Source organism: Cyphomyrmex costatus, unplaced genomic scaffold (genome assembly GCF_001594065.2).
Source record: "Cyphomyrmex costatus isolate MS0001 unplaced genomic scaffold, Ccosl1.0 scaffold241, whole genome shotgun sequence".
Classification (NCBI taxonomy): Eukaryota; Metazoa; Arthropoda; class Insecta; order Hymenoptera; family Formicidae; genus Cyphomyrmex; species Cyphomyrmex costatus.
In genome coordinates this window covers 143,427-157,774 of record NW_017276489.1, presented here as the reverse complement: position 1 = coordinate 157,774, position 14,348 = coordinate 143,427, and the positions used below count along the sequence as shown (strand labels likewise).

At 33.1% G+C, this 14,348-nt stretch overlaps 1 protein-coding gene across 1 annotated transcript; it reads left to right on the top strand.

The window, feature by feature from the left end:
- Positions 1–3,421: 3,421 nt before the first annotated feature.
- On the top strand, positions 3,422–13,803 carry LOC108774308 (anaphase-promoting complex subunit 15). The gene is made up of 3 exons (XM_018540379.1): positions 3,422–3,665; positions 3,732–3,791; positions 13,543–13,803. The coding sequence occupies exons 1-3, from the start codon at positions 3,540–3,542 to the stop codon at positions 13,765–13,767; spliced, it is 411 nt and encodes a 136-aa protein (XP_018395881.1). The 5' UTR covers positions 3,422–3,539; the 3' UTR covers positions 13,768–13,803.
- Positions 13,804–14,348: the final 545 nt, after the last annotated feature.

Here is a 14,348-nt window from a genome sequence, read left to right as displayed (position 1 = left end):
GCGACGATCGCGTCGCCACCACAAAGGCCGCAGCACACACTTTTGCATGACGCGTAATGCATGACGCATAAGAGAATCAACCAATCAAAATGCTTCTCTTCAGTGAAGTGGGAGGAAAAGAAGGATTAGGCCTGTTCTTTTTGCCTGCACTGTCTGAACTGGTACATACAGTGCAATAAGTTGAAATGAAACAAACGTATATCTGTTTCACTTCAACTTATTGCACTCTGCGTACCAGTTCGGTAAAAAGAACAGGCCTATTAAGATTTGTTGATTCTCTTACGCATCATGCATTATGCATCATGCATGACGTAAAAGAGAATCAACCAATCAAAATGCTTCTCTTCCGTGAAGTGGGAGGAAAAGAAGAACTCTGATTGGTTGATTCTCTTACGCACTATGCATTATGCATTAGGCTGGCTTTTCATTACGTTGACGCTTGCTATTCATTAATTTTTATCACGTGATCTGTTTTGACGCTGAAAATGAGCGTCGAGCGCATGAAAACCCAGCCTTAAGTAAGGATAAATGATGCATTATGCACATCATGCGTGAAACGGGATTGCATCGCCAGTTTAACAAAATTATTTGTATGTACATACAATACGACTGGCTGTCACACATAGGTATTATTCAAAAATCAATTTCTTAAATTGTACTTAACATTCACTTAAAACGGGTATCTATAATAAGCCGTAAGTCACAAATCGTAAGTCATAAGCTAGAAATGGACCAATCACAGTCGTCAATTTTTAGTTTCTTACTTCCGATTTATGACTTATAGCTTAGGGCCTCTTTCACCAACGCCGATTAACTTAAATTGGAATTGACCAATCGCGTCTGTCGTTAAAACTAAATGATAAATGCGATTGGTCAATTCCAATGGACTAATCGTCGATTAAGTTAATAGACGTTGGTGAAAGAGGCCCTTATTGTAGAAGGTCCAAAACAATAATGGGTGCGTCCAGAAGCACGACCGCTCATTGAGCGCTCAGTAAGCTCTTGTACCTGTTTGGTTTATATTTTTAGATCTAATGGAATATGCCAATTAGATAAAAAAGCTCATTGAGCGCTTAGTGAGCGGTCATACTTCTGGATGCACCTAATGATAAATGATGCATCATGCGTGAAATGGAATACACCCTACTTGAAGATCGGGTCTAATTGTAAAGTTAATTTTTGACGATTTTCGGTTTACTACACCTTTTTGTACTACACTTACTACACCCACTACACTCGAGCTTTGTTCGTTTTCGCAATGTGTAAATCTATTGAATTACAAAATAGCGACTTTTCTTAAATGATAATAATAATGAAGACGTTTTCCCCAAATTATTTCCGATCGATTCCATTCATAAAATTCATTAAATAAAATCGCTGTCCGCCAACTTGTCTCATGAGAAGATTTGTTAATAACAAGAAAAATACTATTACCCAAATGTTTAAATGCTTTTCCCAAATTTCCCCAAACGATTCCTAAATTATATACACATAAATAAATCAAAAATATTCAGTTTGTCTGCTATCTTGTCAGTGGTGATATCGAGCTCGGTCTAGGTATATATGTCGTTGAGTGGGCTCACGCTTTTCCATATATGTAATACTACTATATGGCTAGTGCCTATAAGAGGGAGTGAGAGGAAGCGGTCCCAGAACCACGGTGCGGGAATATATATTTCCCTCTCTTTCTAAGAGTACTTTGAGTGTTGTGCGCATGCGTTGGATTGATTGCATCCGCCAATAGGAAAATAGAGTGCGATCAGTGAGATGACGCGAACAGGTTATGCTCGTTATGCTTATTAGATGTGTGCTGTTTTACACAGGCAAAAATGGTCAAGATATGTTATTTATGTGGCAAAAAGCCTAATGCGCCTAATGCGACTGAAAACATTAGTTTGCATAGGTATGAAATAGGTATTAGTTTGCACTGATTATCATGAAATTTCTGTAAGGGATTGCACTGTATTCTTATATACATAACGGCAATTTTGAAAAAGTTTATTTCATAAAATTAGGATTAATTTATTTATTCCGACTGAACTGACTCTGTTAACTGTAACAAGGTTATACTCTGAAGCGGAATCAATCACTTTTTCCTTCTTCCTTACACATATATGTATATTTATCCTTCTATTTATTATTGATGGAGGGGATGAATCCGACGCATGCGCACAACGTTCAAAGTACGCTGAGAAAGAGAGAGAAGTATATTCCCGCACCGTGGTTCTGGGACATGGACTTCTCTCTCATCTAGCCATATAGTAGTATTACATATATGCGCTTTTCATCCTTCACGACGTTACGTTACTGAATTTCTCTAGTAATTACCATGGTGTAAGGAAACAAGGTGTAGCGCGGCGCATGAGGCTGGTCAGGTGGTACGGGGCTAACCAATGAGAGAATTTTGCCAAAATGTGGTTGAAACGCGGTTGATTTGAAAATGCGAGAAAGCGTAAATATTAAACTGATTATATATATACAGAAAATAATGTATAAAAAATGATTGTAATTGCTTTATGATTCGCTTGCTGTAGGAATAGAATGAAAACAATATTTCTTAAATGCATTACTTATGATTTAACATAAAAGAAATATATGGTGATAATGTCGAATAAAATATTGGCAACATTTTATTAATAAGATTTGTACTTTTTATTAAAAATGAAAAATACACATATAAGCCATATAACGTAAGAATGCAGTAAATGATTAAATTATAAGGATTAAATACTTGGGTTTAAGTGGCTTAAAAATTTGAAATACTAAGTTCGAGTGTTGAAATTCCTGTAAAGTTATTTTTAAGCAATTAGTAAATAAAATTAATAAATTAAAAATTTCTAATTAAAAAATATATGTTTTGAATAATGTTTTTATTTAATTGTTTAAAATAATAACCAGTTATTAAGAAACCAAAAATAAAAAATGAATTTTTGTCAAATGTTTCATATTTATTGAAAACTACAAGAAACGTTAAATTAACCCTTTAACGTCAAAATTGCTGTTCGTCACCGATAAAATAATGCCGCAGTTGATGGAAACGACAAAATATATTTCTGGATATCTATATCGGGCTATTTTCGATAAAATATTATATATTTTACGACCTTCCTTGCAAATACATGCAGTCACGTACAATATATATAAGCCTGTATGCGTTTTGTTTATCTCCGGTGGTATGTAGTGTACAACCGTACCTTCGTGTCTCCCGTTCGGCCGGCTTCGGCAGTTTTCGTACATTTTGGCAAAATTTACCGATTGGTTGAACGAAAATCCACTGCGCATCTCCCTTCGTGCTACACCTTGTTTCCTTACACCATGGTAATTACTAGTACCAGAGGGTTTCTCTCTGCTAGTACTGTAGTGCGCATGCGATAAAAGGCGGCTCGCCTTACAACACTGATTTCACCATGTTTGAAACTAACACATCAACAAAAGTAAAAAATGTTAAACAAGTCAAAACATGGGAGTCGAAGTGATGATATGTTGAAGGGTGTTTTGGGGTTTTTTATCGCGATTCTTTCGTCCTTAAATTGTTTGTAATGTCTATCAGACCTCTGTGGCCCGATCTACGGCCGCGAGCGACTGATCCACTGTGGTTCAACGCTGATAAACCGTGCGACGACGAGAGCGATGTCGCCGCTCTCGAAGCGGAGCACCAGGCCTGGGTAAGTATACAAACATCCTTGAGCAAAAGTCAGAACGCATGGTCTACATTTTTTTATTTATTTCAGAGAGATCACGTGCGCGTGCAGGGTTATGAGCATATTCCAATCGGGAAGACAGTGAGCGATGTAAGTCAATCTAACTCATTCAGTCTAACCTAATCTAATTGACCAGTATTTCGTCACACATTTTTGGCCTGCGCACAATAGAACAAATATTAGGAACAGGAATAAATATTAAGATTTCAACTTTTCAGAAATCGTATATTTCGGTGTAACTGGTATCTGATAGGTTGAAATTTTAATATTTATTTCTATTCCTAATATTTCTTCCATTTGCGTAGTGCTTAATATTTTAGAGGCAGTTTCACTTAGAAGGCAATTATATAGAATACCTCCACGATCTCCGATTGTGATAAAATTAGGCTCATTCGATGCGTTTTCATTCAAAACGAAAGATTCTGGTGGAAAAACGCGGCGATCAACCTTGTGAACCGAGTTATTAAGCATTAAAGTTGACGACTATTCAGGAAATTTGTCATTCCGATTCGATATGAGCGCTATATGTATGTACTTTACTTTCACTGCTAATATAAAGAATTTGTGTATTTAAAGCAGTAAATTTATATTTTTGAAACAGTACTTTTGTGTTTTTGAAGTACTGATTTGTTGTGGTTTTGAAGCAGTACTTTTATATTTTTAAAGCAGTGAATGTGCATACGTGTGCAATCACACCTAATTACAACGCATGTTTATGTGAAAAAAAAAGCGTAAACATCCATTTAATGTAACAAATTTAATATAATTATATTTAATATAATAATTTAATATAATAATACTTATAGTGCTCACATCGAGTCGGAATGACAGATTTCCTTGAATAGTTGTCAACTTTAACGCTTAATAACTCGATTCACAAGATCGATCACCGCGTTTTTCCGCCAGATTTTTTCGTTTTGAATGAAAACACGTTGAATGAGCCTAATTTTATCACGGATCGGAGTGAGGGTATTCTATATAATTACCCATCATTATTATTATCATTAATTCCATCATTTTTAATGTTTACTATCAAGAACATGTGTATTTATTTTTCATTTCTCAACATGCACATATGTAGCACTTTGATCACTTGGTAATGTTGCATCTTGATCGTCCTGTCAAATCAGAGTCAATTGTCAAGTTGAAGTCAGTTGATTGAATGAACTGTATAACCATAGTAGAAGAAGGATTTTATTTCATCATATGTGATTCTATTAAGTTTTTCCCATGTTACATTTTCGACCTAACCGGGTTTACACCAGCCTGGATTGGATTAATGATGTTTTGCGCTCTTCTATTGGCAGAGCATATATAACATCAATTAATAGTAAAGCTTAATCCAATCCAAGTTGGTGGAAACTCGGTCTAGCCAAAAACAATATTAGATTATAAATCCATAATTAAAAACGTAATTTTTATTAAATTATTAAGAAAAACCGAGTTACAAAGTAAGAGATAAAATATGTTTTTGATTATTTCTGAAGTTGTTGTAAAAAAAAAAAGGACATTATAAAAATTTTGGTATTAGCTCGAATCTTAAGCAAAAAATAAAGATAAATGAGTAACATGACAAAGAAATTAAATGTAACATAACATTTAAATGTCTTTCTAATATATTTCTGGGACATACATGTCTGAATATAATTCTTATTTTTAGGATGATAGTATAGTAAATGGCATGTACACATGTTATACTTGGTATGTGCTCCTAAAAAAATTGCTACAAAAGTTTTTTTATCATGTTACTAATTTAATGTGTAATTTGAAAGACTACAAATGTGTGTGGTATACATGAAATTATTTAAAGCACTCTCAAGATCCGCTTTGATTGTATAGAGGAGAGTGGTCTAAATCGGACATTTTTTGTTCTCTATAAGGCGTAAATAAAGTCCGATCATAAAACCAATGGTGCCGTTCGAAAAATCGTTTAATTTCCTTCATTTTTGCGTGAGACCATTTTGATGTATCTCTTACCTGTGTCGAACAATAATGGAAAATGTAAAAATGCAATTTCTGGTCCTATGAGTGCCAAATCGGACCTCCTATTTTTATGGACTTTTAGATAGAATTTTAAAATATTTTAATTAATTTTTGTTAGTATTGAGTAAAAACGAGCAATTGAAGACTCAAAGATAAAAATATAGCTTATATTATTAAAATTAAAATCAATAAAAAATTCCATCAATCTTAGTCTGATGCCACATGATATTTTATTGATTTAGTGTTCCTTAGACCAGATCGATCAGATCAGATCGATCTGGTCTAAAGAATCACGTCGATTAGACCAGATCGATCGATTACCAGTACTACAACCAGGTTGTGGCGAACCTTTTTTCTTCGATGAATTAGCTGGCTTACTCGTCTTTTTAGTGTTTTTTGTATAGGTCCTATTTGGACACGGGTTCTTTCGAATTATTGGAACAAATTTTATAATAAACCGCAAAAGTAATTACAAAATTCTTGATATTTTTGAATTCTACACTCTTTAATTATCTTAAATCAATTACCGTTCAAATTTTTAACATCTTTTAAATAATGATTCACAAGGATTTTTTTTTTAATTTTCGCATGGTAGCCGAAAATGCATATTTGCATCTATTCTATGAACATTATGACAAAGTACTGCCAAATTGCTGTGTCACATATTCGGTGTCTTATAAAGACTTTACATTATAAATAGCACGCAAATCTGCTTAACCGTATTTATTCAAATTAAAAAGATCCGATTTGGAACACGGTCTGATTTAGGACATTTTCCTATATATTATTTCTTTGTATTGTGTTTATGGTATTATACTTATTTATCTTTGTTTTAGGATTCGAGTTTTATTCGAGTTAATACTCGAATTTCTATTTTTAAAAAACGGCCAAAAACATACTTTTTTTTTACTTTTTAATCCAGTTTTTCCTAAAAAATTTGATGTACATTTTAATTACAAATTTATAATCTACAGGAGAAATATATCAGAATTATCTGGCATATGTCACAAATCATGAAAAAGATTATTCACTATTGCATAGTATTGCCGATTATTGATTTAAAGTGCGTGTAATTTTTAAGCAGGGGATTGATTATACATGTAATGAGGTAGAAAATTAAGCCTTGCGTCTACGACGTTAGAAATCGGTTCAAAATAAAAAAAGAACTGACCAGTCGCGTTGGTTATAAAACTAAATTATTTAAATTTAATTTGTTAATTTATTCTCTATCTCAGATTTGTTAGAACTGAGATCTTGAACCGATTTCCAGCATCATGGATACAAGTCTTTACAGAAGTGCGCGAATTTACTTCAATATTTATAATTTCATTGATCAACTCATGAATTTACTCACTTTTGTATTATACATCGTTTCAAGATACATAATCAATAACCCTAAAATAGGTTTGCCCAAAATTCCTAAAAATTTTTACATTTAAAAGATTAATAAAGTATATTTTTGGATATTATGTGTGAAATATAAAGAGAAAATTAAATCGTTGATTCTTGCCTTCAACTGGGAAGTGAAATATGTATGTTTTTTTGTATTATAGTTTATGAGCTGTAGTATCACGTGTGAAATTACCAGTTTTCTATAAACATCAAGGGAACACGTGTAAAAATGTGAATGAGATGTAAATAAGCATACAATTTTTACCATAAAAATGATACGTATAATGATCGTTTTTAATATTTAAACTCTCAAAAAAACACCAAATATTTGACATTTGTTGTGCTAGAGTTGAGAAGTACAGAAAAAAATAAATTCCTGATTCACGTATATTTTTATTCTTGAATGCTATTTGCTTTCTTTAAGTATAAAAAGCTCTCTTTAATTACAAATATTCACTTGCATCAATAATATTATAAATTTTATGAAGTATATTATATTATATTCTTAAAATCGTATTCTTGTTTCTGAAATCATTATATCGTTCTAACAAGCTCAATCACATTATTTGAAAGCTATTCATTCTTGAATCAAGAATTACATATTTAAAAGTGCACTCGATTTAGGCCGCGGTCCGATTCATGATTACAGCGCCATCAGCGTGCTCACGATCGGTCTGTTTCATTCCTGAACGTTTTACGTGAGCAAAGTAATGTCATGGATTTTTGAATTCGCATGCTCACGGTGACCATGATCCGGAGATGGATCGACGTGAGCGTTCACTTTATTTGCGCGGGAAAGAGGACAAATATGAATGTGAAATAGACGTATCCAGGTAGTATAATCGCTTATAAAAATAATTAAATGAAAAAAAAAACAACAGAAAAAAAATCAACAGAAGAGTTATATTATTATTAGGATAATAACAGCAATAGAAATAAATGCAACGTTCTGAAAATGTATTTTCAATTCTTTTGCCGTATATCCTGGGATAATTCTTTCTACAAAGCCCTCAATATGTAGTCTTTTGTCTATTTTTTTGTCTCGTGGTTGTACCCACAAACGGTTCGAAACAAAATCGTCGTTAACACGCTAACAAATCGGACCGATCATTAATATTGTGAGAACCGTAAGCATTAAGGTGCGTCTAGACTATCGAGCCGAAACGCGAGCCGAACCTCGAGCCTAAAGACCTATATAAGCACTTTTATAAGCGTGAATCGGACCGCAGCCTTATTCGCGATGCTCACATACCAATACGCCACCTGGTGGCTGGAAGCGAAAGTCTTGTAAGGAGGCTACAGCCAGCTAAGCTACACTACAGTTTTCGTTGTCATTGTATACATTTGCACGTTTTACTGGATAATTATTAAAGCCATGTATTTGCGATTATCGCAAATATACGAATATGTAAAAGGAGGAATCCATAGTCGCAACATAAATGAGGGTGAAAATGTTTTAAAATTTGGCCAGGTAGTGACTGTTGGCTGTACAAACACCACAGCTGAAGGAAAACATATTAGGAACCTTGTTCTACAAACAAGTACTTTAAATTAATTTCTTTATATTATCGAAGGAATTATAAAAATTGAAAATGAAAAACCTAATATAGAAAGCATGCATTGTTCATGTAAAGGATTAATAAATGGAATACTTGCAAGGGAAGTATAACGGATACAAGTTACAGTGGTGCAGTGTGGTTTCGTTGTTTATCTAGATTGTTCTTGGATTAGTTATTCGCCGGATGGAATAGTGATTGGGGATAACGGACCGGAAACTTTGATCGAAATAAAAATAAAATGTATTTATTTAGAAAAAACAAAAACTGTATTAGAGTGCTTATGGCTCCAGCTCACTGGACGCGGAAACGCTTGCCGCGCGGCAAAATGTAACACGGTAGCCAATGAACATGTTAGGAGCTGTAAGCTCATTGGCTACCGCGTCACATTTTGCCGCGCGGCAAGCGTTTCCGCTTCCAGTGTGCTTGAGTCATTAGATTCTTGCTCTTTCAATTCTTAAAGAAAGATTACACTCTGAAATTAAAACATCCATACTACGGCCAAATTCAATTAGATATGTTACTGTTAAATTTGAAAACAAGCGATTTTATTATATATTTATCATTCAATAAATCTGTATACATTATACGAGTTCCATTCGATGAAAAATTTGCTCGCGATATGTTGCTGACTGCGATGTTTATATGAAAGAAATGGTCCATAACGTTTGCAAGAAAAAAATAACACATAACAAATTAATAAAGTTTTTTTTCAAACACAAAGGAACATTATGGCTTTATATATCTTTTTGTGTTTTATGAATGCCATAACTGAAAATTATTATAATTTGACTGCATTACATGGTACTTAAAACTACTAAAACAGAAAATTAAAATCTAAAAACACATGCAAAACATAATAACACTTTTAAAGGTATTTACAGTAACAAATAATTATTATAATTTTTATATCACAGTTAGTGATGTAAATATTACCAGATATATCACAGGCAGTTTCAAATTGTACATAGTAAAAAAATTAAAATTTATCAGCTGCTAAAATCGAATTAGACAAGTTTACCGTTGCACATATTATAATGAAAATGTTATTTGCATAACCTATTAAGCCCAAGGGAACCGATTACATATCATTCTAAATATTTTAGTTCTTTAATTTGCTCTTTCAATGTGCACTCTTGCTGCCGCTATACCTCTGCTTAATTCGGTTTTTTCGTGTGAAAATTGTTTTTAGAGCGCAAAAATGGTGTTCCGATTAAATCTATAGTTACACGAAGCACATTCAGCTTCAATGAGAAATCCTTTATCGACCATAATTGCATCTGTGCCGCCGATCATTTTCTTCAGTAGTCCAGACTGTTCAAATATAAATTTATCTGATGCTCTACTACTGTAACCTGGACTTACGTACGTTATGTGGCCTGCAGAAGATACTCATGTTAACCATTTTATGGTAAACGTACTTTTATACTGAGAATATGTTTGAAGTCGACATTTTAGGCACTTTCATCTGTTTACGGATACCTCAGTACAACCTAAAATGACTCTAGCTTTTGGAAACTTTTTAAAATAAAGAGACATATTATCGTTGATTTCCTCGCGCGAAGGCTAATTTATAAGTGGGCAAAGAATTTTAGATAAAAGAACAACCATTTCTTTGAGTATTCTTGCCACTGATTGTCGGCTAATAACGTATCTCCGCGTGCAACATGGGATCCTGCAGAATCGTGCGAGGGAACGTGTCCGCGCCCTATCAGAAAACACGGTAGTGTTTCGCGTTAAGAGCATAATTGATATTGAAGCGCGAGATTACCGTATATTTTTACACGAGCTATTAAAAATAAAAAAATCTACTCATTTGATTATTTTTAATAGAAAAGACCAGTTTCTTGCCGGTTTTTTCACTGGCATGGACTTTATTAAAAAAATGTGGACTTTTGCCAACCCTGGTTTGTACAGTCAACAGTCACTACCTGGCCCGATTAAAAATCTACGATTAGGTACATCGGACGCGAATAATTATTAAAAGACTTATTATAACTCTGAAGAATATAAGAATTCCGAAGAACAAGATTTTTTAATATACTGATTTTTACTGGCTTTCAATAGTATTACAGATACGAATACACAATTTCTTAACATTTTTCTAAACTTAATTCCAAGTTATAGGTTATAGAACGCAGTGAATAAAGGAATGTAGCCTGTGTATGCAAGGTTTAATGCACATATTTACCGTCACATTGACGTTAAAGATATTATAATTTAATGTTTATTTTCGCAAAAGTATTATTTTGTTTTAGTGCCAATGAATCAAAGTTTAATGTAAGTACAGAAATATTCTGATCTCTTCAATACTTTTGTTACAATTTTGTTTAAACGTTAGGGAGTACGGTATACGCGACTTCCCCCTATTATAGTTTGGAGACCTTGAGTAACCGAAATAAAATTCTGGTCATCGATAATGGTTATTCGTAACCAAAAACAATTTCCGTCATTAATAATAGTTATTCTGTAACCAAAACAATTTCCAACATCAGCAATAGTTATTCACAACCAAAAATAATTTTAATCATTTATAATGACTATTCATAGCCAGAATCATTTTAAGAGAAATATAATTGTTATACTACAACTTTTTTTATTTTGGTTATAACAGTTACGACCCCTGCTTATGAATCTAAGGTTTAGAAGTCCACGAATAAGCTCTAAGAGCCTAGAGTTTAAGAAGGCGGGAAAGATGACATGCAAAACGCGTAGATATATCTAATCACATCCTTCAAGTTTTCGTACTTGTTTTCTTCTTTAATTTAACTATATTACAATAAAATGTCATGTATTTAATGAGTTTTTTGATACTAAAACCTTATAAACGATTATTATATATCTTATTTTTATAGTAAAAATCTCATGCTTATTTGTTCACTTTATTCACATTTTTATATATGTTCCCTTCATATTTTTGTGGAAAACTGATTGTACTCCATAATTCTGCTGCTCAAAAAGTATAAAAAAACATGCATTTCACTTACCGATTGGGGGCAAAAATCAATGACTTTTACTCATCCTCTTTTTTCCTTTTCTATTTAATTTTAATAATCTTTACATAATACAGTAGTAAATTCGTAGTATCATTTGTTTAGTAAGTAAACAGCAGAGAAAAACTCATAGTGTTACATATATGTTAATATTGTAATAATCAGTAAGTTAAACAAGGGCGAAGTAAGAGTCAATTTACAATTAAAAATCTAAATAATTCTGATAATTTATTCAAATATATTGCGGAGAATATCACGTAATTTTTGGCGTTTTGTCCCGGTTTCCACTACTGGACTGACTCATCAGTAAGACATTGTAGTGGAAGGATGGGGGATATTTCAGATTATTAGAGTTGCGTTGCAAGACCGAAAATCTTTCGGCACGCAATATTTGGGGCGGGGGGGACATTTCACATATATTTCTTATTTTGGATAAATATTGCGAAGAATATCACTACGTCGACTCGCCATCAGAGGTCTATCGATATTCGCAAATTCTCGTAAGTGCTGAGACACGCGTATATCTCTTTATATAGAATCTCGATTTAATAACTTACCAAAGCGTATAAGGTAGACTTCCACTACAATGCCTTACTGATGAGTCCAGTAGTGGAAACTGGGACGAAACGCCAAAAATTATGTGATATTCTCCGCAATATATTTGAATAAATTATCAGAGTTATTTAGATTTTTAATTGTAAATTGTCTCTTACTTCGCCCTTGTTTAATTTATTGATATTATTATATAAAAGAGTCCTTTAAATTTTCAATTTATTTGTTAATATTGTATTTATAAAACACAAATTGATTTCTAAACTTTTTATATGAATGATAATTAAGATCTTAAATTGTCTTGTGCATTCGGAAAATGTTTGTAATTTTACAAAAATAACTTCTTTAAAGTTCAAATTTTGAACAAAAAAATACAAGTAATTTCAAAATACAAATTTTTTATGAGTACAAGATTAAATAAGTAAAATAGATGAAAAGATAATTGAAGAGATTTAATTTAAATAGTTCTAATAGCAATAGAAAAATCATATCCTGATATATTGCGCCACCATTCACTTTAACGTAGTTATTGTGTCGTTGTATCTATTTTCTTTACCATCGGTTGGAAATAGAACTTGTCGGACGATACTATCATTGATATCGTTTCTACATTAAATGCTATACAATACACATATCTATTATATAATAATTAAGAGTATTTAAAATCTCGATTTTAAGTAATAAAATTGCGAAAAATTGTCAAAGAACATCCAGTGTCATTAACATTTTAATTATTTATACATTTTGAAATAGAATTCATCGCACTTAGATATTCCTGTATGAATGACTGTATACAAAAATTTTGTATTTTATTCATCGGTATAGAAGTTCAGATAGACAAAACGAGAGGACACGTTTTGATATGACGCTTTACTTTCGTTTTTGGATCGATTGCTGAGAAATTCGAATGTCCGTGACTATTCGAACTTCCTCCTATATTGTTGTATATAACACATTATATATTTTTTATTAATTAATATTTATATAATTTATTATTTATTTTTTCAATTTTGTATTGAACACTTGAAATATTAAACTGTTAGGCACAGCCATAACGCTGTGATCACACCAGCGATTGCGATTGCGACTGTGATTGGCGATTATTTTTCAATCAATTAGAGCAAAACAATCGATGATTACTTTGCTCTGGTTGATTGAAAACTAATCGCTAATTACAATCGCAAGACAATTGACAATTGCTAACGTGACTGCAGCTTACTCACGTGATTTATGAATATTTGGATGGATTTGATATGTTCGAAAATGTTTAAATCGGAACTCGAACGGATGATGATATGATTGATGCTTAATGTAGTCTAATATTATATACCTAATATTATTTTCCTGTGCGCATGAAAAATCTAGTTCAGAGGATCGGAGGGGGAGGAAGAGGAAGAGGAAGAGGAGGAGGGTGAGGGCGAAGAGGAAGATGAATCGGACACTCACGAGGAAGAGGAGGAGGAGCTCGACGAGATCGACATGGAAGTCAGTTATTCCCATCATCCGCAGAGATCTAGTCCGACGGACACGGTGACCGCTCCTGTATCCATTCGAATGGTCAATGCATCGAATTTAACTCGTTATTCTTAATCTTTTTATATCAATTTGAATGTACATATCTATGATCGCGAGTCTCGTAATAATTATTTCTAGTGAAGTAATACAATTTTATTAAAATAAATTAAGTTAATTAAGTTTTGTGAATATAATATATAATTTTAATGTGAATTATTTATAATTCTATATGTATATCTCGATTATATCAATGATGCGTGAACGAGAATAAAGGTCTATCTGTTTTTTATTCCTATAACTGTCATTTTCTTTCTTTTTTTTTTGATGATTTGATGATGACAAAATTTTTTCATACTTAATATTTTTATCGCGATAAGACCCATCGATTTTGTCGTTCGGCGAGCGGTCAGCATTCCGAAATTGAAATTTTGCCGCTCTCTCGCTCGCGCTTGAGCTTAGGTCAAGAACCCGACTGGCGACGGCCGTAAGCCGATGTCGTCTCTAAGCGGTGCAAATTCCATCGTGACGATGGAAATTGCACGATCAGCGAATTTGACGGCGCGAGGCGTCACAGGCGCCTCTTCGCGGACCGAAGCCTCCGCTCTTTCAGGTTGGAAACAGTTGACGGAGTATTACTCGCGGACAGTAATGTCTTC

Bases quoted from the DNA above. Each gene is read 5' to 3' on its own strand.
- LOC108774308 (XM_018540379.1), top strand. From the start codon at position 3,540: ATGTCTATCAGACCTCTGTGGCCCGATCTACGGCCGCGAGCGACTGAT. The intron at 3,666-3,731 runs GTAAGTATACAA...TATTTATTTCAG, and splicing joins AAGCGGAGCACCAGGCCTGG to AGAGATCACGTGCGCGTGCA. The intron at 3,792-13,542 runs GTAAGTCAATCT...TGAAAAATCTAG, and splicing joins TCGGGAAGACAGTGAGCGAT to TTCAGAGGATCGGAGGGGGA.